This window comes from Sapajus apella, unplaced genomic scaffold, assembly GCF_009761245.1.
Source record: "Sapajus apella isolate SASKATOON/1434 unplaced genomic scaffold, GSC_monkey_1.0 scaffold43, whole genome shotgun sequence".
Taxonomy (NCBI): domain Eukaryota; kingdom Metazoa; phylum Chordata; class Mammalia; order Primates; family Cebidae; genus Sapajus; species Sapajus apella.
In genome coordinates this window covers 4,150,570-4,175,502 of record NW_022436983.1, presented here as the reverse complement: position 1 = coordinate 4,175,502, position 24,933 = coordinate 4,150,570, and the positions used below count along the sequence as shown (strand labels likewise).

Genomic DNA, 24,933 nt, shown 5'->3' with positions numbered 1-24,933 from the left:
GATCTCTTGACCTCGTGATCCACCCGCCTCGGCCTCCCACAGTGCTGGGATTACAGGCTTGAGCCACCGCGCCCGGCCCATACATTTTGCTTCTTTTATATGGTAGAGCTGGGATGGACGTTTTAACTTATTTGCAGCTAGTCTCACTGAAAACACTTCTGGTTTTTGTGTGCTACTAATTTCTTGTCTTAATGTTTTAAAGATAGAGATTACAATAAGACCATAAGGAAAACATTCATCTTAGCAACATCTGATAAAAAGAATAAAATAACTCTTATTTTAACTTACCATTGAGATTTTGTTATGATGAATGTTTTCCTAGTGGTCTTTTTGTTCTTTTTACCCAGGCTGGAGTGCAATGGCGCGATCTCGGCTCACCGCAACCTCCGCCTCCTGGGTTCAGGCAATTCTCCTGCCCCAGCCTCCTGAGTCGCTGGGATTACAGGCACACGCCACCATGCCCAGCTAATGTTTTGTATTTTTAGTAGAGACGGGGTTTCACCATGTTGACCAGGATGGTCTCGATCTCTTGACCTCGTGATCCACCCGCCTCGGCCTCCCACAGTGCTGGGATTACAGGCTTGAGCCACCGTGCCCGGCCTTAACTTACCATTGATTTTTACTAAACTTTTTTTTTTTTGAGACAGTCTTGCCCTGTTGCCAGGCTGGAGCGCAGTGGTGCGATCTCGGCTCACTGCAACTTCTGCCTCCTGGGTTCAAACAGTTCTCCTGCCTCAGCCTCCCGAGTAGCTGGGACTACAGGTGTGCACCACCATGCCCAGCTAATTTTTGTATTTTTAGTAAAGACAGGGTTTCACCATGTTGGCCAGGACAGTCTCGATCTCTTGACCTTGTGATCTGCCTGCCTTGGCCTCCCAAAGTGCTGGGAACATAGGCGTGAGCCACCACACCAGGCCAGTTTTTACTCAACTTAAGCTTTAGTTTAGGCAACAGATCACAACTTCCTTCCCCAGTTACTAACGCCCAGATTGTTTCAGATCCCCAAACGGGAAGTCCAAAATATGATGCTGTAGAATTCTCATGTCTTAGCCTCTGCAGTGATTCTCTGCAAAGGAGCCAGGATGACCCCAGCATTCCTGTCTTCACTCTCGGAGCTGTACAAATTATGATTTTCAATGTATTCTTGGACAAGATCTGGTACCAAGTAGCGAATGCTCTGGCCCCTTCTGAGGGCTCTCCGGATTTTTGTGGATGAGATGTCATTAGTGATCCATTCATTCACCACATGAATGTTGCTCCGGTGTTTCCACAGCACATCCGATTCATAGATAAATTTCTGAACATCATTTCCAGCCCGAGTAACACATATGACCCCATAGTCAGCCACGATTTGGGTGATGTCTTCACTCTTCCACAAATTGGGAACAGCAAAGGACTCCAGTAAATCTGCCCCACACAGCAGCTTGACCTTGGGTACAGCTGGGAAGAATAAAACAGAGCTTCAGGGTTTGCTTTTTCTTCCCCCCTACCTCCTCCAAGTGGAAAGGGGTTTACTTTTCCCCATTGTATCAAATTGAAGGTATACATGTGCTTTTCAAGAATGAGGGTTGGGGCTGGGCACGGTGGCTCATGCCTGTAATCCCAGAACTCTGGGAGGCCAGGGAGGGTGGATCACTTGAGGTCAGGTGTTTGAGATCAGCCTGGCCAACATGAAGAAACCCCATCTCTACTAAAAATACAAAATTAGCCAGGGGTAGTGGTGTATACTTGGGAGGCTGAGGTGGGAGAATTGCTTGAACCCGGGAGGCAGAAGTTACAGTGAGCCGAGATCATACCATCGCACTCCAGCCTGGGCAACAAGAGCAAAACTCTGTCTCAAAAAAAAAAAAAAAAAAAAAAAAGAATTAGATTTCCAAAAGAGATCCAGAACACCTCAAAAATTAGAGACCACTGCAGGAGAAATAAGCTCAGGTGCCTTTTATTCTTCTTCGCTTCATGAAACCAACAACAGGCATTTTCCAGACACCAAGTATGCAATATAAAATGAAAATATAGGCTAGGCTGGGCACAGTGGCTCATGCCTATAATCCCAGCGCTTTGGGAGGCTGAGGTGGGCAAATCATGGGGTCAGAAGATCGAGACCATCCTGGCTAATATGGTGAAACCTCGTCTCTGCTAAAAATACAAAAAATTAGCAGGCCGTGGTGGCACATGCCTGCAGTCCCAGCTGCTGAGGAGGCTAACGCAGAATTGTTTGAACCCAGGAGGCAGAGGTTGCAGTGAGCCGTGACTGTGCCACTGCCCTCCAGCCTGGGCAACAGAGCAACACTCCATCTCAAAACCAAAAAAAAAAAAAAAAAAAAGAAAATACAGGCCAGGTATAGTGGCTCACACCTGTAAACCTGATACCATGGGAGACCAAGGCGGGAGGATTGCTTGAGGCCAGGAGTTCAAGACCAACCTGGCCAACATAGTGAGATCCCATCTCTAAAAAACAAACAAATACACAGGGGTTTGCTCAGCTATAGAATCTTATCAGCTCTAGACCACAAGTCCTGATGAAACATACAAACCTTTTGTTTTCAGATCTAGGGATTTCTTTTGATTAGAATCTTGTTTTTGCTCAGTCCACTTCCTCTTCCGTCCAGGCCTTTCTAGCGTAGGTGAATTCTGCTGGCGATCACAGTTACTAGCCTCCAGTTTTTCTTGATGGTGTCTATAAAACAACAGAACCATAGAATGTTCTGCTTTCTCACAATGCCCCATCAGAGTATCATTAACATTATTTATTTATTATTTTGAGATGGAGTCTTGCTCTGTCTCCCGAGTTGGAGTGAGTGCAGTGGCAAAATTTCAGCTCACTGCAACCTCTGCCTCCTGAGTTCAAGCAATTCTCCTGCCTCAGCCTCCTGAGCAGCTGGGATTACAGGTCCACACCACCATGCTGGGCTATTTTTTTTCTGTATTTTTAGTAGAGATGGGATTTAATCATGTTGGCCAGGCTGGTCTTGAACTTCTGACCTCAAGTGATCCACCCCTCTCCATCTCCCAAAGTGCTGGGATTACTGGTGTGAGCGATCACACCTGGCCAACATTATTTATTTATGATGTGCCACACCCTACACTGCATCCTGTACATGGATTATCTGATAAAATCCTCTCAACATAAGATGACTGTTGTGGAGAACTAAAAAGATATTAAAAAATCGAACGGGCATGGCAGCTTATGCCTGTAATCCCAGCAGTTTAGGAGGCTGAGGCAGGCATATCACAAGGTCAGGAGTTCGAGACCAGTTGACCAACATGATGAAATCCCGTCTCTACTAAAAATACAAAAAATTAGCCAGTTGTGGGGGTACACACCTGTAATCCCAGTTACTAAGGAGGCTGAGGCAGGAGAATCACTTGAACTCAGGAGGCAGAGGCTGCAGTTAGCCAAGATCGCGCCACTGCACTCCAGCCTGGGTGACAGATGGAGACTCCCTCTCAAAAAAAAAAAAAAAAAAAACTCAACATCCTGTATCATAAATATTATTATCTCCATAAGGGAAGGGAAAAGGGAGGCTTACAGTTGCAACTCCAGCTCCTAGCAGAGTCCATGAAACATAGGAGGCATTCAATAATTTGTTTGAGAGAATGTTTTCGGAGTTGTTTTTTAGAGACACAGCTCACTGTACTGCCCAGGATGGAGCACAGTGACACAGAGCTTGCTGCAACCAAGAACTCCTGGGCTCAGGTGATCCTACTGCCTCCACCTCCCAAACAGCTGGGACTATAGGCACATGCCACCATGTTCAGCTAACTTTATTTATTGTTTTATTTTTATTTTTATTTTTTTAAGATGGGGTTTCACCATGTTGGTCAGGCTGGTCTTGAACTCCCGACCTCAGGTGATCCACCCGCCTTGGCCTCCAAAGTGCTTGGATTATAGGCGTGAGCCACCACGCCCAGCCTAACTTTTTTTTTTTTGAGAGATGGCATCTCATTATCATACTATCATAGAACTGTACACTCAAGTGGTTAAAATGGGAAAATTTTACGTTATTTATATTTTACCATAATTTCGTCAATTAATTGATCAATCTGCTCATAAGCTGGAATCCCCAAAGAAAGAGAATCAGTGATTACAAAACAAAATTGGCCAGGCATGGTGACTCACGCCTCTAGTCCCAGCATTGGGAGGCCGAGACAGGCAGATCACTTGAAGTCAGGAGTTCAACACCAGCTTGGCTAACATAGTGAAACCTCATCACTGCATTATTGCCACCCTTATATCAGAATTGTTTCTTACCCCCATTGAGAGAGGACACTGACTAATTTGCCCAAGGTCATTTAACTTATAAGTATTAATAGCAGAGCCAGGACTTGAACCTCAGCAGTCTAGGCCAGAGCCCACACTCTTGACCATTGAAGAGTGTGGCTTAAAACAATGCCAAGGAGAAGGTCCTAGAAGGGCAAGTGCCTGAGGCCTCAGAGGAAGGGGCTCTAAGCAGGATTTGTGTATAGCTCTATTCTGGGCTGGCACCAGGGTACCAACTGTTTACGAACTGTGCAATGTTAGCCAAATAACATCAACTACACCTGTGGGATCCAACTGTGGGTCCTTTATCTCCCTAAATCCCAACCCTTCTGAACAGCTGAGTTGACCATGTAATAGGCCGTAAGGTTACTATAAAGCCAGAGGGTTGGTTAGGGCTATGGCCCAGGAACCTGGTCCCTCATGGGAGAATTTTTTGCCATCAAGCAGTGGAGACTCTTCTCCCTGCCAAGTCTGAAAAGTAAGTCCTCTTAAGAGATCACTGTGCAAGATACTATACTGGCTCAGCCCCCAATGCTGCCCAGCACTCTTCCCAGAGGTCCTTGCAGCAGATTCTGGACGTGACTGCAATTCTGCTAATGAGATTCTCTCCTGAGAGTTTTGGAAGGCAGGAGGAGGACAGAGGCCATCATCCTGGGGCTGTGGAGCCTGACAAGTCATCCTGTCTAGTGTGGGTGTGGTGGCTAGACTCTGGAGTCCACTGTCCCATCATTAACTTCAGGAGACTGAGATGGTTTAATAGCAGCAGAGGCAAAACTGGTTTGTTGAATTCTGACTGCAACTTTGGAGGAGTGATCTTGACTTCCACTTCTCCAGCTACTTTTTTTTTTTAAGATGAGGTTTCACCATGATGGCCAGGCTGGTCTTGAACTCCTGACCTCAGGTGATTCACCCACCTCAGCCTCCCAAAGTGCTAGGATTACAGGCATGAGCCACAGCACCCAGCCTCCAGCTACTTTTTTTTTTTGAGACAGAGTCTTGTTGTGTTGCCCAGGCTGGAGTGCAGTTGTGCAATCTCAGTTCAGTGTAACCTCTACCTCCCAGGCTCAGGCAATTCTCCTGCCTCAGCCTCCGGAGTAGCTGGAATTACAGGCATGCACCAACACGCCCAACTAATGTTTTTATTTTTAGTAGAGATGGGGTTTTGCCATGTTGGCCAGGCTGGTCTTGAACTCCTGGCCTCAGGTAATCCGCCTGACTCAGCCTCCCAAAATGTTGGGATTATAGGCATAAGCCACCACACTCAGCCTCAGTTATTTTACTTTTAAGTACTTTTTGACTAAGAACTTAAATCTCTTTCCACTTAAAATACCCAGAGTGGTTTCCACTTCCTCATCTGAATCCTAACTGATGTAGTCGGTAACTGGAAGGTTCAGAACTCTAAGAACAGATACTAAACGAAAGTCTTTTCAGAAAGCCCTTTTATTTTAAACTCAAGATAACAATAGGCCAGGCATAGTAGCTCACACTTGTAATCCCAGCACTTTGGGAGGCCTAGGTGGGAGGACTGCTTGAGGCCAGAAGTTTGAGATCAGCCTAGGCAACATAGCGAGACCCCATTTCCAACAAAATAAAGAAAAGAAAATTTTGAAAAATCAAAACAACATTAAGAAATAATTAGGTGTCGGCTGGGCCTAGTGGCAGGCCTGTAATCCCTGCACTTTGGGAGGCTGAGACAGGCAGATCACCTGAGGTCGGGAGTTCAAGACCAGCCTGCCCAACATGATGAAACCCCATCTCTACTGAAAATACAAAAAATTAGCCGGGCGTGGTGATGGTGCCTATAATCCCAGCTACTCAGGAGGCTAAGGCAGGGAAATTGCTTGAACCCGGGAGGCAGAAGTTGCAGTGAGCCAAGATCACGCCATCGCACTTCAGCCTGGGCGACAAGAGTAAAACTCTGTCTCAAAAAAAAAAAGGGCACTTTGGGAGGTCGAGGCGGGTAGATCCCGAGGTCAAGAGATCGAGACCATCCTGATCAACATAGTGAAATCCCGTCTCTACTAAAAATACAAAAAAAATCAGCTGGGCATGGTGGCGCATGCCTGTAATCCCAGCTACTCAGGAGGCTGAGGCAGGAGAATTGCCTGAACCCAGGAGGCGGAGATTGCGGTGAGCCGAGATCGCGCCATTGCACTCCAGCCTGGGCAACAAGAGTGAAACTCCGTCTCAAAAAAAAAAAAAAGAATAATTAGGTGTTAGTAGGCCGAGGCAGGTAGATCACCTGAGGTCAGAAGTTCAAGACCAGCCTGGCCAACATGATGAAACCCCGTCTCTACTAACAATACAAAAATTAGCCAGGGGTGGTGGCAGGCACCTGTAGTCCCAGCTACTCAGGAGACTGAGGCAGGAGAATTGCTTGAACCCAGGAGGGAGAGATTGCAGTGAGGCAAGTTCACACCACTGCACTCCAGCCTGGGCGACAGAGCGAGACTCCGTCTCAAAAAAAAAAAAAAAAAAAAAGAGAGGGCCGGGTGCAGTGGATCACACCTGTCATCCCAGCACTCTGGGATGCCAAGGTGGGTGGATAACCTGAGGTCAGGACTTCAAGACCAGCCTGGCCAACATGGCAAAAACCCATTTCTACAAAAAACACAATAATTAGCCAGGCATGGTGGCACACACCTATAACCCCAGCTACGTGGGAGGCTGAGGCAGGAGAATTGCTCCAACCCAGAAGGCAGAGGATGCAGTGAGCCAAAATCACGCCACTGCACTCCAGCCTGGGCAACAAAGTGAGACTCCATAAAAAAAAAAAAAAAAGAAAAGAAAAATAATTAGATGTCACTTGCTCTGGTCTCTGAACCCTTAACTAGAACTGCTTCAAAGGTATGGGCACAGAGATTTGGGACTCTCTCCAGATACTGTCACGGAAGCAGCAAACAAATCAGTCCTGTCCATGATCAAGCAGCACTTGATGCTTCTCTTCCTTAGATTATCTGCCTGTCACTTTTTTTTTCTTTTTTTTTTGAGATGGAGTTTCGCTCTTTGTTACCCAGGCTGGAGTGCAATGGCGCGATCTCGGCTCACCGCAATCTCCTCCTCCTGGGTTCAGGCAATTCTCCTGCCTCAGCCTCCTGAGTAGCTGGGATTACAGGCATGTGCCACCATGCCCAGCTAATTTTTTGTATTTTTAGTAGAGACGGGGTTTCACCATGTTGACCAGGATGGTCTCGATCTCTTGACCTCGTTATCCACCTGCCTCAGCCTCCCAAAGTGCTGGGATTACAGGTGTGAGCCACCATGCCCAGCTGCCTGTCACTTTTATACTTAGGAAGACTGATAATCATAACATTTTCCTGCAATTTTGCCTCTCTCATTTGGGGCACAGAAGGCCAGGCCAGCTTCCTCTATTTTCTAATAGTGATAACACATAGTAGCAAGCATGCAATGTAACCTCTGCCCCCCGGGGTTCAAGTGATTCTCCTGCCTCAGCCTCCCAGGTAGCTGAGATTACAGGCACACACCACCATGCCCAGCTAATTTTTGTATTTTTAGTAGAGATGGGTTTTCACCATGTTGGCCAGGCTGGTCTCGAACTCCTGACCTCAAGTGATCCAACCGCCTCTGTCTTCCAAAGGGATGGGAATACAGGCGTGAGCCACCACACCCGGCCACAAACATCTTAAAACATAATGAAAGACACAGAGGGGCTAAGGAATACCCATCCTCTGGTACTGTGCTCTACAGTCTTATAGTAACCTTCCACAGAAATGGCTTATAACATATGTGACAGTTTTGCAAATCTGTCACATTTTTGTATGTTCACAGATGTAAGCAACATGGAAACATGGTAAAAACAAGCTGCCTAGCCATTAACACAGAACTAACAAAGCTGATTCCACTATGAGTACCTTAGCACCTTAAGAGTCTCTTTCCACTCCTTCTGAAGACTTTCCCATGTATCAACTTCCACCCATTTGGAATTCTTGGTGGCAAGTTCAGCCATGATGACCCGGTGATGGGCAGGAATGAGTCCTTTCTTCTTATAGGCATCACCAACAGGAGAGATGATGCCTTTGACAACTCTGTATCTTCCTGGATGAAGAGTTAGGTTTCGCATTAGGTATAACAAATTAGATTTTATGCACAGGAAATATTATGATCAATATTATGTTTTGTTTTGTTTTTTTTTTTGAGACAGAGACTCGCTCTTGATGCCCAGGCTAGAGTGCAGTGACATGATAGCTCACTGCAACCTCCGCCTCCCAGGTTCAACCAATTCTCCTGACTCAGCCTCCCAAGTAGCTGGGTTACAGATGTGTGCCACAATGCCTGGCTAATTTTTGTTATTTTAGTAGAGATGGGGTTTCACTATGTTAGCCAAGCTGGTCTCGAACTCCTGACCTCAAGTGATCTGCCTGCCTCGGCCTCCCAAAGTGCTGGGACTACAAGTGTGGGTCACCATGCCTGGCCGATATTGTTTTATAATCACTGATTCTCTTTCTTTGAGGATTCCAGCTTATTAGCAGATTGATCAATTAATTGACTGAAATTATGGTAAAATATAAATAACACAAAAATTTCCCATTTTAACCACTTAAGTATACAGTTCTATGATAGTAAGTGCAAGCACACTGTTGTGCAACCATCACTCTCATCCCTAGAATGTTTTCATCTTCCCCAACTGAAACTCTGTACCTCGCCTCATTCCCCTATACAGTTAAATTTCTATTGATATTGCCAAATTACTTTGTAAAAAGCCTTAATTTGTTTTTTTTGTTTTTTGTTTTTAAACACAGGGTTTCACCATGTTGGTCAGGCTGGTCTTGATGGTCTTGAATTCCCGACCTCAGGTGATCCGTTCGCCTTGGCCTCCAAAGTGCTTGGATTACAGGCGTGAGCCACTACGCCCGGCCAAAAGCCTTAATTTGTATTGTCCACCTAAAGTGTATGCAAAAGCCCATTTCTCAATGTGATAGGTAAAACATATATCACTTTTTAAGTTAGTTCCCTGGTTATTAAAATTATTAGTGAGCTTTAGCATCCATCCATCCATCTACCTATCAGCATATTATATGATCTTTTTTTTTTTTTTTTGAGACGGAGTTTCGCTCTTGTTACCTAGGCTGGAGTGCAATGGCACGATCTCGGCTCACCGCAACCTCCGCCTCCTGGGTTCAGGCAATTCTCCTGCCTCAGCCTCCTGAGTAGCTGGGATTACAGGCACACGCCACCATGCCCAGCTAATTTTTTTTTTTGTATTTTTAGTAGAGACGGGGTTTCACCATGTTGACCAGGATGGTCTCGATCTCTTGACCTCGTGATCCACCCGCCTCGGCCTCCCAAAGTGCTAGGATTACAGGCTTGAGCCACCGCGCCCGGCCCTATATGATCATTTATGTAACAAAAAATCTAGGACAGGTGTAGTGGCTCGCACCTGTAATCCCAGTACTTTGGGAGACCGAGGCAGGGGAATCACTTGAGCCCAGGAGCTTAACACCATCATGGGCAAAACAGTGAGACCCAGTTTCTACAAAAAAGAAAAAAATTAGCCAGATGTGGTGGCATGCCTGTGGTCACAGCTACTCAGGAGGCTTAGGCAGGAGGCTCACTTAAGCCCAGGAGGTCAAGGCTGCAGTGAGCTGTGAACATACTACTGCACTCCAGCCTGTCCAGCCAGGGTGACAGAGTGAGAACCATTTCAAACAAACGAACAAAAAAAATCTGTCTATACACTCAAATGTTTGCATATAAATTCATACAAAGAAGACTGGAAGGATACACATTAAACATGTTATATTATGTCATGCCATGGTGGTTCATGCCTGTAATTCCAGCACTTTGGGAGGCCAAAGTGGGAAGATTGCTTGAGAACAGGAGTTCGAGACCAGCCTGGCCAACATGGTGAAACCCCATTTCTACTAAAAGTACAAAAATAGGCCGGGTGTGGTGGTGCACACCTGTAATCCCAGTTATTCGAGAGGCTGAGGCAAGAGAATCACTTGAACCTGGAAGGTGGAGGTTGCAGTGAGACCAGACCATGCCACTGCATTCCAGCCTGGGCAACAGAGCAAGACTCTGTAGAGGCGGGGTTTCGCCACATTGGCCAGGCTGATCTCAAACTCCTCACCTCGGGTAATCTGCCCCTCTCTGCCTCCCGAAGTGCTGGGATTACAGGTGTGAGCCATGCCCCCCGCAGTCTATTCATGCATTGTTTATGAAAAATTTTAAAAGGCTGTACCTGATCCTGGAGGTTTTATGTATGCTAAGTACAAGCTTTCACTTTTTGCCTTAAGTAATGGGAAACTCTGAAGGAGCTTAAGCACATGGATGACAGAAACAAATTCCATTTTTTGGAGGGGGAGGGTGGTCAGGGTCTTGCTCCGATGCCCAGGCTGGTGAGCAAATGTGTGATCATGGCTCACTGCAGCCTTCACCTCCCAGACTCAAGTAATCCTCCTTCTTTAGTCTCCCGAGTAGCTGGGACCACAGACACATGCCACCATATCTGACTAATTTTTTGTAGAGATTGGGACTGTCTCTGTTTCCCAGGTTGGTCTCAAATTCCTGTCCTCAAGTGATCCTCCACCTCAGCCTCCCGAAGCACTGAGATTACAGGTGTGAGCCACTGTACTCGACTGTACTTTCTATTCTACAGGCCATAGCCAGATGCTCAATTCTACCCTCATACTTCACCCTCTTTCTTGGCTAAGAAGTCACTGTACAAGAGAGCAGGACAGCATATTTGTGCCCAGTCGATCAAATGTGTATTCTGAAACAGACCCAGGCATACTGCTTCCCTCGTCTTAAGCCACTTTTGGTTACTGCTCCTACCTGTTCCATTCAAGTAGTCCTTGGCCAGCTCAAACAACCTGAGGTGCATGTTGGTGATGGGATTGAAGGAACCACAAGCAAGGAGAACCACTTCAGTCTTCTCGGAATTTTCCATGGTAAGAACTTGAAGTTGCTGATCTAAATGGAAAACTGTGACACCTCCCTTGTTGTCTACAAAGGAAAAAAAAAAAAAATACAATCAGTTATACATTTTTTTTTAAGATGAGGTCTTAGGCTGGGCGCGGTGGCTCACGCCTGTAATCTCAGCACTTTGGGAGGCCAAGGCGGGTGGATCACGAGGTCAAGATATCGAGACTATCCTGGTCAACATGGTGAAACCCCGTCTCTACTAAAAATACAAAAAATTAGCTGGGCATGGTGGCGCATGCCTGTAGTCCCAGCTAGTCGGGAGGCTGAGGCAGAAGAATTGCCTGAACCCAGTAGGCGGAGGTTGCGGTGAGCCGAGATCGCGCCATTGCACTCCAGCCTGGGTAACAAGAGCGAAACTCCGTCTCAAAAAAAAAAAAAATATGAGGTCTTGCTCTAACAACCTGGCTAGAGTGTAGTAGTGCAACACAGCTCACTGCACCCTCAAACTCCTGGGCTCAAGTGATGTTCCCACCTCAGCCTCTTAAGTAGCTAGGAACATAGGCACATACCAATAGGCTGGCTAGTTATTTTAAAAATTATTTTTTGTAGAGGTGGGGTCTTGCTATGTTGCCCAGACTGGTCTCAGACTCCTGGGCTCAAGCAATCCTTTTACCTCAGTCTCTCAAAGTGCTGGGATTACAAGCATGACTCACCACACTCAGCCCAGTTACAGATCTTTTGATGTCCTTCCATGTTCTCATTCCCAATAAATGAATGAAAAATATTTGACTTTGGCCAGGCACCGTGGCTCATGCCTATAATCCCAGCACTTTGGGAGGCTGAGGCAGGTGGATCACAAAGCCAAAAGATCAAGACCACCCTGGCCAACATGGTGAAACCCTGTCTCTACTAAAAATATAAAAATTAGCTGGGCATGGTGGCACATGCCTATAATCTCAGCTACTTGGGAGGCTGAGGCAGGAGAATTGCTTGAACCTGGGAGGCAGAGGTTGAGTGAGCCGAGATCACGCCACTGCACTCTAGCCTGGCGACAGAGCAAGATTCCATCTCAAAAAAAAAATTTTTTTTTGGCTTCAATCATTATGCTAAGTGAACTGTAAAAATGCTTCCATGTCTCCATCCCTCTTTTTTGTTTTCTTTTTTTTTTTCAAGACGGAATCTCATTCTGTCGCCCTGGCTGGGGTGCAATGGCCCGATCTCAGCTCACTGCAACCTCTGCCTCCTGGGTTCAAGCAATTCTCCCGCTTCAGCCTCACGATTAGCTGGGATTACAGGCATACACCACCATGCTCAGCTAACTTTTGTATTTTTAGTAGAGATGGGGTTTCACCATGCTGGTCAGGCTGGTCTTGAATTCCTGACTTCGTGATCTGCCTGCCTTGGCCTTCCAAAGTGCTGGGATTGCAGGCATGAGCCACCATACCTGGCCCATCCCTTCTTCTTTTTTTTTTTTTTATTTTTTTTTTTGAGATGGAGTTTCACTCATGTTACCCAGGCTGGAGTGCAATGGCGCGATCTTGGCTCACCGCAACCTCCGCCTCCTGGTTCAGGCAATTCTCCTGCCTCAGCCTCCTGAGTAGCTGGGATTACAGGCATGCACCACCATGCCCAGCTAATTTTTTGTATTTTTAGTAGAGACGGGGTTTCACCAAGTTGACCAGGATAGTCTCGATCTCTTGACCTCGTGATCCACCCTCCTCGGCCTCCCAAAGTGCTGGGATTACAGGCTTGCGCCACCGTGCCCAGCCCCATCCCTTCTTTTCAATGTGAATTTGCAGCTCCTACCATGAAGAGATGGAAGTGACTTCCCCACATTTTTTGACTTGCTTTTGCCAAAAGAATGTGGCACAAGTAATAGTGTGGAGGATGCCAGAACACGTGGGAGAAAGCTGATGCTCTCACTGACAGCCATCCAACTGTTCCACATGTGGGGAACACAGCCATCCCCCACCAGCCAAGAACTACAGTCCATCTGCTCAGACACATGAGCAAACCCAAGTGAGAGCAACCAAACCTGGCTCAGATTGTCAAGCCAACAAGCTGACTCTACTCTCAAAAGCAAAAATGAGCGTTTATTATCATGTGTTACTCAAATTTTGTGACCTGCACTATTGCGGCCATAGTTAATTAATACATTATTGTCTACCAAATACAGCATTTTTGCCTTTTAGTCAACACAACAGTAACATGATAACTTTCCACTGAATAACAGTATATAATTTACAACCCTCTTTTTCATATCAATTATTCCACTGATCCTTCCATACTAATGAAGTAATTAAATGCAAGGTATCCAATTTTAAATTTTTATTAATTTTTTTTTAAGACAGAATCTCTGTCATGACGCTGGAATGTGGCGGCACGATCTTGGCTCACTGCAACCTCTGCCTCCTGGGTTCAAGCAATATCCTGCCTCAGCCTCCCGAGTAGCTGGGACTACAGGCAGGTGCCACTATACCCAGCTAATTTTTTGTGTTTTTAGTAGAGACAAGGTTTCACAATGTTGGCCAGGATGGTCTTGATCTCCTGACCTCATGATCTGCCTGCCTCAGCCTCGTAAAGTGCTGGGATTACAGGTGTGAGCTACCTCACCCATCCTAAACTTTTTTATTCAACTAATTCATATATACAGATCTAGAAAATCACAGAGTGAAAAAGGCCCTTAATGAAAACCAACAGCCATCAATCATATCCCACTCACCATCCCTTCCATCCAGCTCCCAGAGGCAACCACTTTTAACTTTTTCAGCTATTTCTTCTGGCAGTTACTGCCATAACTCTATATTATGTGCTTATAATGCCATTTCTTTTTTCTTTTTTTTTTTTTTTTTCCGAGATGAAGTTTCGCTCTTATTGCCCAGGCTGGAGTGCAATGGTGTGATCTTGGCTCACCACAACGTCTGCCTCCAGGGTTCAACCATATTGAATTCAGTATGCTTCATGCAGAACCATACCCAGTTAACTTTTGGATTTTTAGTGGAGATGGGGTTTCACCATGTTGGCCAGGTTGGAGTGCAATGGCGCAATCTCAGCTCACTGCAACCTCCACATCCTGGATTCAGGCGATTCTCGTGCCTAAGCCTCCTGGGTAGCTGGGATTACAGACATGCACCACCATGCCTGACTAATTGTTGTATTATTAGTGGAGATGGGGTTTCTCCATGTTGGTCAGGCTGGTCTCAAACTCCCGACCTCAGGTAACCTCAGGTGGCTCGAACCAGTAGTCCCAGCTACTCGAGAGGCTGAAGTAGGGGAATCGCTTGAACCTGGGAGGCAGAGGTTGCAGTGAGCTGAGATCATGCCACTGTACTACAGCCTGGCAACAGGGTGAGACTCCATCTCAAAAAAAAAAAAAAAAAGGAAATAAATAGGCCGGGCGCAGTGGCTCATGCCTGTAATTGCAGCACTTTGGGAGGCCGAGGCAGGCAGATTACCTGAGGTTGGGAGTTCGAGACCAGCCTGACCAACATGGAGAAACCCCATCTCTACTAATAATACAAAAATTACTCAGGCGTGGTGGCGCATGCCTGTAATCCCAGCTACCCAGGAGGCTTAGGCATGAGAATTGCTTGAATCCAGGAGGTGGAGGTTGCGGTGAGCTGAGATTGCACCATTGCACTCCAGCCTGGGCAACAAGAGGGAAACTCCATCTCAAAAAAAAAAAAAAAGAAAAGAAATATACTTGGGGCCTTCTTAAAATAAGGCACAGTGGTGGGATCACAGGGACACTGCTAACAGGAAATAAAGGAGAAGGTTCAGTAGTGGTCAGCATGACACTAGAAAAAATGAGTTCATCACTCAGAATGGTTTAAATGTCTTACCTTTCAGTTATCATCCCAAGTATGATACCAGGATTCACTTGGGGCCTGTACCCATCCCTTTCATCCCTACCCCAGGCCCCCAATTCCCATAAAAACTACCTTGGTATTATGAGATATGGTGATGAATGTAACATGCCCATAGTACCCTGAGGCCTGCTGAGAAATGAGGGTATCCGCCAGCCACTGAGCATGCTCTCAAAGACCAGGGGAGGGGCTGAGTTCAGCTGGTGCCAGACAGACAGCTGGGGTCAGACATGCCCACCCATCTCAGGTTTCAGGTACTATTCCCAAGAGAGAGATGGAAGGAGAGTAAGGCTTAGTGTAAGAGCCATGGGTCCTCAAGGGAGCTGCTGCAGTTCTGAAACAGACTTTAGGGAAGGATGGAACAAAGAGCTTTTAGCCCTATCCTTGGGGATGAGCTCAGATTTCCAGGTGATGCCCCAGGGACAGGGAGGGGCTGGGGGAAGCTGATCTCTCAGCATAAAGGAAGCTGTCTTTCTCTCTTGTCACATCTATAACCTGTCTCAAATACCCAGCTCAGTTCCATTAACTGTTAACATAGCCAACTTGAGCTCAGACCAGACTAGAAACCTTCAGAGCCACAGAAGAATTAAGGTTACGGTGAGCTCCTATTGCTGCCAAAGTTGGGTTTTAAAGAACTAGGATCTGTCCCTTTCCTGAAGAGTACTTCCTCCATATTCCTACAGGGCACACGATGGGGGGCTGTGATGAATGGGTGTAGTAGTTTGGAAACTCTAATGGGACTGCCCTGGGTCCTTCTTGTCTTGCTCCAGGTGCTCTGGGCCCAGTATCACCATGACTCACTTTTCTTTGGCCCACACGGCCTATCGCTTGCACTGCTGGCTGCCGAGAACTCACCAGCTCAGGCTGTAAGTGTCCCTCCCCAGCTCACTGTGACAATAAAGAGTCCATTTATCTCTGTGGCAGTCTTGAGGCTTAAATTTTACTTTTAAATTTACTAATCTTGGGCTGGGAACAGTGGCATGTGGCTGGAGTCCCAGCTACTCGGGAGGCTGAGATTGAGCCACTGCACTTTGGCCTGGTTAATTACTGATCATATATATATATGTGTATATATATGTATATATATATATACATATATATACACATGTATATATATATATATATATTTTTTTTTTTTTTTTGGTAGAGATGGAGTCTCGCTGTATTGCCCAGGCTGGTGTTAAAATCCTGGCCTCAAGCGATCCTCCCACCTTGGCCTCCCATGGTTCTGGGATTAGAGGCATGAGACACCACACCTGGCCAAAATAACTGATCTTTAAGCTTTAAAAACATAGAGGTGTAGGCCGGGCGCGGTGGCTCAAGCCTGTAATCGCAGCACTTTGGGAGGCCGAGGCGGGTGGATCACGAGGTCAAGAGATCGAGACCATCCTGGTCAACATGGTGAAACACCGTCTCTACTAAAAATACAAAAAATTAGCTGGGCATGGTGGCGCGTGCCTGTAATCCCAGCTACTCAGGAGGCTGAGGCAGGAGAATTGCTGAACCCAGGAGACGGAGGTTGCGGTGAGCCGAGATCGCGCCATTGCACTCCAGCCTGGGTAACAAGAGCGAAACTCCCTCAAAAAAATAAGAAGATCATCAAAAAAAAACATAGAGGTGTAAATATTAACATAATATTTTATAAACATTAAGCCAGGTTTCTTGTTTTTGAGATAGGGTCTCGCTCTGTTGCCTAGTACAGAGCACTGCAGTACAGTGGCACCATCATTGCTTACTACAGCCCTGAAACCCCAGGCTCCAGAGATCCTCCCACCTCAGCCTCCCAAGCAGCTAGTACTACAAGCGCTCGCCATCGGTCCTGGTTAAAAAGTCTGTTTTTTAAAAATTAACTTCTCAAAACAATAAGTAATTCTATTTGGCCTTCCCTGTCACCTATTTCAGGATGCTCAGTATTAAACCTATGTTGGCTAACAGTTAAATAATGTGGCTGACCTCACCGCCTCTCAGGATTTACATCTCTAAAAGGATGCTATTTCTTTCAAAACAGTAACTTTAAGCATGTAACTATGTTCTTGTTCCAAACAATGCTGCCATTAAATACTCCTGGGGGTATATTTTGAAACTGCATATCCTTTTGAGTAACTTCATTGGGGATAAATCTGCCTTCGGAGGGTATATTTGATTTCTGTGAATGCCCTAAAGTTATTCAGGGCTAAACCCAATTAATAAAATAATCAAGGTGAATTTAATAGTTTATAGTGAAGAAGGGAGTTAGAATGATTAGTCAAAATGGGGAAGATTTGGTCAGGCGTGGTGGCTCACACCTATAATCCAGCACTTTGGGAGGCTGAGGCGGGTAGATCAGCTGAGGTCAGGAGTTCGAGACAAGCCTGGCCAACATGGTGAAACCTCATCTCTACTTAAAAAAAAAAAAAAAAAAAAAATTAGCTGGGCATGGTGGCACACACCTGTAATCTCAGCTACTTGGGCTGAGCTAGGGGAATTGCTTGAACCCAGTAGGCAGGGGTTGTAGTGAGCCAAGATCACGCCATTGGACTCCAGCCTGGGTGACAAGAGGGAAGCTCTGTCTCAGGAAGAAAAAAAAAAAAAAAAAGATATCGAGACCATCCTGGCCAACATGGTGAAAGCCCATCTCCACTAAAAATACAAAAATTAGCTGGGCATGGTGGCCTGTGCCTGTAATTCCAGCTACTCGGGAGGCTGAGGCAGGAGAATTGCTTGAACCCGGGAAGCGGAGGCTGCAGTGAGCCAAGATTGCACCATTACACTCCAGCCTGGGCAACAAGAGCGAAATTCCGTCTCAAAAAAAAAAGAAAGATCAGTACCAACAAAGCCTGCTACATAACAGGAGATCAATAAGTGGTAGCTATTATTAATATTCTTACTGAAGTATTATTAGATTTAGTTTTGTTAGAATGCAATGGATCTCAATTCATCTTCATTCTGTTTAAATCTCTGTAGTTAAATGTAACATTATCACCAAACAGAACCTGAATTTCGTTTCTGGAAGCTATTTCATCACTAAACAAGTAATATAAAATATAATTCACTGTGTTCCATGCAGCTGGGCGACAGTGTTCTTGGTTGGGATTATCAGCCTGGCTCTCCAGCTCTGTGTTCTGCTAAGGTAAGTTCTTATACCTGGCAGCTCAACATGCATTTTCTTACCTGTGGAGATGGCTTGGGTGCTCTCTGGGATTCCTGTTATATGTTTAATTGCAGCCTGCCCCATTTTTTCTGCCCTTATTATCAAGGGTAATCACCTAGTTCACTTCTTTGAAAAGCCAAAAATCTCAATACGGTGAAGATAGCTGTGGGTAAACTGAGTTTAACTTTTAATCCACACTTACTTCTTCTGGCATGGGAAGCCATTAAATGGGAGATAATGAGGGGACCAATGTCTCAAATTACAGACTCCCTGGAGACCAGTGCCAACAGTCTAGCATTAGCTAATAACTGCAGGGCTGAGGGCGACAGGCACGCCCAACCTGATTATTACTTAATATGTTATTTCAGATTCTGTCTTGGAAATTATTCTTAGCAAAAACAGTCAGTTAATAACTTTAATTCTAAAAAAAACCCTGAAAACTGAGAATATACTTAAGTGATGGGGAAGGACAGGAAGCCGCAACATGCCTTGTAATTAGCCTAACTCAAACTCACCAGCTTCTACTACAGAAAGTCTGTGCACAGTAAGTCATTTTTCCTTAGTACAGGTTAGAATTCCCATGAAATATTTTTTCACCAAAATCGCAAATTAACATGAATTTAAAAAACAGTCAACAAGGCCAGGAGCTGTGGCTCACGCCTGTAATCTCAGCACTTTGGGAGGCCAAGGCGGGCGGATCACCTGAGGTTGGGAGTTCAGGACCACCCCGACCAACATGGAGAAACCCCATCTCTACCAAAAATACAAAATTAGCCAGGCGTGGTGGCACATGCCTGTAATCCCAGCTACTCAGGAAGCTGAGGCAGGAGAATCCCTCGAACCTGGGAGGCCGAAGTTGCAGTGAGCCAAGATCAGCCATTGCATTCCAGCCTGGGTAAAAAGAGGGAAACTCAATCTCAAAAAAAAAAAAAAAAAAGAAAAAGAAAAATGGTAAACATTATTTATCTACGAATGATGACATTAATAACTCTTACTATTACTTCTGAACTGTTTTTGTAGCATTCATTTACAGTCACGGTAAAAGAACCACAGTTCTCAAGAGAAGTGAGTTGCCCAGAGCCAAGATCAACCTAGTGCCAAAATAAGAATGAGAGTTTAAGGATTAGTGCCTTCTGGTGTAGGCTTATGCCACAGATTTCTTGTAATAAGTAATAAATTAATGTTATCACCCAGTGTATTGATTTTTAGGCCCAGATCTTCCCGATACTGCAACCAACCTCTTCTGTACAACCTGGTTGGTAATATCATCTTTACCTTCTTCACAATTGGTAAGTGTATCTACTACAAATAGTAGCCAGACACTGCTAGAACAAAATTGCTAGGACAGGGCTCTCTGCTCTTCAGGAACTCACAGACTAAAACTTAAAAAAAACCTCACATCTAAAATTCAGGTGAAGGGAATCTTTTTTTTTTTTTTTTTTTTTTTTTGGACGGAGTTTTGCTCTTGTTACCCAGGCTGGAGTGCAATGGCGCGATCTCGGCTCACCGCAACCTCCACCTCCTGGGTTCAGGCAATTCTCCTGCCTCAGCCTCCTGAGTAGCTGGGACTACAGGCACGCGCCACCATGCCCAGCTAATTTTTTTGTATTTTTAGTAGAGACGGGGTTTCACCATGTTGACCAGGATGGTCTCGATCTCTTGACCTTGTGATCCACCCGCCTCGGCCTCCCAAAGTGCTGGGATTACAGGCTTGAGCCACCGCGCCCGGTCTTTGGGAATCTTTAAAAACTTCGTAAGTATCTCTTTTAGTTTGTTTGTTTTATTTGTTTTGAGATGGAATTTCACTCTTGTTGCCCAGGCTGGAGTGAAATGGTGCAATGTCAGCTCACTGCAATCTCTGCCTCCTGAGTTCAAGTGATTCTCCTGCCTCAGCCTCCCGAGTAGCTGGGATTACAGGCATGTGCCACCACGCCTGGCTAATTTTGTATTTTTAGTAGAGACCAGGTTTCACCACCTTGGTTTGGCTGGTCTCAAACTCCTGACCTCAGGTGATCCACCGGCCTCGGCCTTCCAAAGGGTTGGGATTACGGGCGTGAGCCACTGTGCCCAGCCTCTCTTTTAGTTGTTCTATAATTTGAGTATGAAACCAAATTAAGTTAAATACAAATTCCTTCTGTTGTAAAATTCTTTACAGTTATAATATTAAAGAATCAGGTTTAGTTTTCATTTAATAAATAGTTACTGATCAAGAGATGATTCTGGGTAGAAAAACAAGGACAATGACAACTTGAAGTCAAAAACTGACATAGGGCTGGGCCCAATGGCTCATGCCTATAACCCCAGCACTTTGAGAGGCTGAGGTGGGAGGATCGTGTGAAGTCAGGAGTTCAAGACTAGCCTGGGCAACATGGTGAGACATCTCTACAAAAAACAGAAAAAGTTAGCTGGGCATGGTGTCATGGGAGGTACTTGGGAGGCTGAGGTAAGAGGGTCACTTAAACCTGGAAGGTGGAAGTTGCAGTGAGTCATGTCACTGCACTCCAGCCTGGGTGACAGAGGCCCTATCTCCAAAAAAAAAAAAAAAGACACAGAAGAGTTGGTCTCCATTCTCAACATTCTGAAATGTGGAGAAGTTTGAGAAATCTTTTAGCTAATGGATCTTGGTTATATTTTCCTTTGAATGTGCTTTTAGGAGTGATGTATAATTTCAGCAAAAATTATGTCTGGATTTTTAAAAATGAAAAAATAGGGCCGGGTATGGTAGCTTATGCCTGTAATCCTAGCACTGTGGGAGGCCAAGGCAGGTGGAGCTAATTCTTATTCTGGCACTGGCTTCATCTTGGCTCTGGGCAACTCACTTCTCTTAAGAACCTTGGTTCCTTTACCATGACTGTAAATGAATGCTCCTGACCTCACTCCTGAGGTCAGGAGTTTGAGACCAGCCTGGCCAACATGGTGAAACCTTGTCTCTCCTAAAAATACAAAATTAGCCAGGCATGGTGGCACCTGCCTGAAATCCAGCTACTCAGGAGGCTGAGGCTGGGGAATCACTTGAGTCTGGGAGATGGGCTGCACTCTAGCCTGGGCAACAGAGTGAAACCCTGTCTCAAAGAAGAAAAAGGTCAGATGCAGTGGCTCACACCTGTAATCCCAGCACTTTGAGAGGCTTAGTCGAGTGGATCACAAGGTCAGGAGTTCGAGACCGGCCTGGCCAATATGGTGAAACCCTGTCTCTACTAAAAAAATACAAAACTCTGCCAGGCATGGTGGCATATGCCTGTAATCCCAGCTACTAGGGAGGATGATGCAGGAGAATTGCTTGAACCTGAGAGGCAGAGGTTGCAGTTAGTTGAGATCATGCCACTGCACTCCAGCCTGGGCAACAGAGCAAGACTCCAACTCATAAAGAAAAAAAAAAAAGCTGGGCGCAGTGGCTGGCACCTACAATCCCAGCATTTTGGGAGGCCGAGGAGATCAAGACCATCCTGGCTAACAGGGCAAAACCTGGTCTCTACTAAAAATACAAAAAATTAGCTGGGTGTGGTGGCATGTGCCTGTAGGCCCAGCTTTTTGGGACTCAGCTACTCAGCTGAGGCAAGAGAACTGCTTGATCCTGGGAGGCAGAGGCTGCAGTGAGCCAAGATCACGCCACTGCACTCCAGCCTGGGTGACAGAGCAAGACTCCTTCTCAAAAAAAAAAAAAAAAGCATACAACCTATGTCAAAGGAAAAATTAGTCTGCCTAGACTAGGCATTTCTGTTCCACAGTAGGAAAGCAAGGAAACAAATTGTATTTAAGTTTGCATTCAAGAATATGTTTCTAGCTAGGCATGGTGGCTCACACCTGTAAACCCAGCACTTTGGGAGGCCAAGGCGGGCAGATCACATGAGGTCTGGAGTTCGAGACCAGCCTGGCCAACACAGTAAAACCCTGTCTCTACTTAAAATACAAAAGATTAGCCGGGCATGGTGGTACACACCTATAATATCAGCTACAAGGGAGGCTGAGGCAGGAGAATTGCTTGAACCCAGGAGGCAGAGGTCACAATGAGCTAAGGTTGAGCCACTATACTCCAGCCTGAGTGAGAGTGACACCCTGTTTAAAAAAAAAAAGAATATGTTTCTGAGATGATTAAACCTAAAAACTGATGCTGTTCCTCTGTCCTTTCAGGTTTTACTGTGCTGTTTGTTCAGATGGAGCCAGTGCCACAGGCACTGAAGGGGATGTTTTCTGCATTTGCTGTAGGATCCTTCAGTGAAGGAGTCTGCACGGTGGTGTTAACAGTTTTGGCAACAGACTGTGTACGTTTTTAAATACTGAATTTCACTGGGGAAAGTTTAAAAATTCCACAAGAGATTTTTCTTTTTGTAGGTGAATTCTACTTTACTAGAGTTTTGAAAAGTAGTTATTAATCAACAGTGAAACTGAGGCTAAGCACAGTGGCTCATGCCTACAATCCCAGGACTTTGGAAGGCCGAGGCAGGAGGGTTGGTTGAGCCCAGGAGATGAAGGCCAGCACAGACAATGTGGCAAAATCCTATCTCTACAAAAATTAGCTGGGAGGGAGTCGGGAACGGCCAGGCACAGTGGTTCACACCTGTAATCCCAGCACTTTGGGAGGCTGAGGCAGGTGGATCACCTGAGGTGAGGAGTTTGAGACCCGTCTGATCAACATGGAGAAATCCCATCTCTAAAAAAAAAGAAAGAAAAAAAAAAATTAGCTGGGCCTGGTGGCATGTGCCTGTAGTCCCAGCTACTTGGGAGGCTGAGGCAGGAGGATCACATGAACTGGGGAAGTCAAGGTTGCAGTGACCCATGCTCACACCATTGCACTCCAGCCTGGGTAACAAAGCAAGATCCTGTATCAGAAGAAACAAACAAACAAACAGTGAAGGTTGGATAGGGTTTGACACAGTAAACAGCAAGACTTCTCTCTCATACTAAATTGGCACCTCCATTTAAATCCTTGTGGCAAAATATTTTTAACACGTTCCAATTAAACAACAAAGTATTCCTTACAGTGTCTTCTCTCTCAACTATAGGAAAAAACAACCCCCGAACTTTACTACTTGTCTGTGCTGCTGTCGGTGAGCAGCTTAGCTTCTACAGGTAAGCAAGAAAACTTCCCAAGTAACCTGTCCTTGTCAAAGGTTTATCAGTCCTTCAAGGCAAGTAACTACTCAGCCAGCACTGTGATGTTGCAAGGGGAATATTAAGCTCCAGTTCCTTTTTTTTTTTTGGAAATGGAGTCTCGCTCTGTTGCCCAGGCTGGAGTACAGTGGCATGATCTTGGTTCACTGCAACCTCCTCCTCCTGGATTAAAGCAATTGTTCTGCCTCAGCCTCCCGAGTAACTAGAATTACAGGCGTGTGTGACCATGCCTGGCTAATTTCTCTATTTTTAGTAGATATGGGGTTTTGCCATGTTGGCCAGGCTAGTCTTGAACTCCTGACCTCAAGTGCTCTGCCTGTCTCAGCCTTGCACTCCAGCCTGGGTAACAGGAGCGAAACTCCGTCCCCAAAAAAAAAAAAAAAAAAGCAAGAGATCCGAGAAGCTAAGTATGAAAAGCAAAGCAAAGCAAATAGAGCAGAGAAGGGTTAGGATGGGTTATGAAAAGCCATCCTTTTCATGTTACTTCCCCTGCATTTAATGAGATCCCATTCTTCATTCTGCAGTGCTTTTCTCAGGCCTGGGGCTGATCTGGCTGGTCAGGGTGACCTGTCGAAGGCCAGAGGCTAACCCAACAGTCTGAACCATCTGGGTCCTGTGTTTCCTGCCTGAGATACACGTCTCTAGAAGGTTGGGCCTGTCCCAGCAGCACTGCCACCTGTCAGCAATCACACGACCATCTCCTATCCTGCTATTTCAGCTGAACAGCAGAGCCAATGACAAGAAGCATGTCAAAACCAGTCATTTAGTAGAAAATTACATCATGCTGGGTGCAGTGGCTCATGCCTGGAATCTCCACACTTTGGGAGGCCAAGGTGGGTGGATCATTTGAGGTCAGGAGTTCAAGACCAGCCTGGCCAACATGTCGAAACCCTATCTCTACTGAAAATACAAAAATTTGCCAGGCGTGGTTATGGGTGCCTGTAATCCCAGCTACTTGGAATGCTGAGGCAGAGAATCTCTTGAACCCGGGAGGCAGAGGATGCAGTGAGCCAAGATTGCGTCACTGCCCTCCAGCCTGGCAGAGCCAGATTCTGTCCCAAAAGAAAAAAAAAAAAAAAGAAAGTTGCATTTAAGTATAAATAAACACTCACTGACAATGGATAAAAAGAACAGTTCTGCTGAAATCACAGGATTGACATCATAACCAAATTCACCTCAAATAAAGATCTCCTAACAAACAGGAGATTATTTCACAATGATTATTTTGACTTTCTAAACCTCATTTTTTGTTCAATGAAGCTTACTGGCATCAGCTGGGAGATTGCTATAGAAATAAGTGCTGAAAAAGAGAAAGGAAAATAGAAATCATAGTAACTAAGTTTAGTTTCAAAAGAACCCGGTAATTTAGACTGTGTATTTGAACAAGATCAATTTATTGCTTCTTTAAAAATGCAGTGGGAGGCCGGGCACGGTGGCTCAAGCCTGTAATCCCAGCACTTTGGGAGGCCGAGGCGGGTGGATCACGAGGTCGAGAGATTGAGACCATCCTGGTCAACATGGTGAAACCGCGTCTCTACTAAAAATACAAAAAATGAGCTGGGCATGGTGGTGCGTGCCTGTAATCCCAGCTACTCGGGAGGCTGAGGCAGGAGAATTGCCTGAACCCAGGAGGCGGAGGTTGCGGTGAGCCGAGATCGCGTCATTGCATTCCAGCCTGG

The 24,933-nt window shown here is 45.7% G+C and overlaps 1 protein-coding gene across 4 annotated transcripts in view; it reads right to left on the bottom strand.

The window, feature by feature from the left end:
• Positions 1-628: 628 nt before the first annotated feature.
• The window catches only part of NMNAT1 (nicotinamide nucleotide adenylyltransferase 1), a 30,729-nt gene continuing 6,424 nt past the window's right edge, over positions 629-24,933 (bottom strand). For 2 of the 4 annotated variants that reach the window (XM_032300325.1, XM_032300326.1), the window contains 4 exons: positions 11,057-11,230; positions 8,134-8,317; positions 2,535-2,677; positions 832-1,440 (listed from right to left, as the gene is read on the bottom strand). In XM_032300325.1, coding sequence (XP_032156216.1) covers positions 1,040-1,440; positions 2,535-2,677; positions 8,134-8,317; positions 11,057-11,171 — 843 coding nt within the window. In that variant the 5' untranslated portion in view covers positions 11,172-11,230 and the 3' untranslated portion in view covers positions 832-1,039. Of the gene's footprint in view, positions 1,441-2,534; positions 2,678-8,133; positions 8,318-11,056; positions 11,231-17,441; positions 17,457-24,933 lie in introns of those variants that run through there. The other 2 variants (XM_032300327.1, XM_032300324.1) reach the window with 2 other exon arrangements.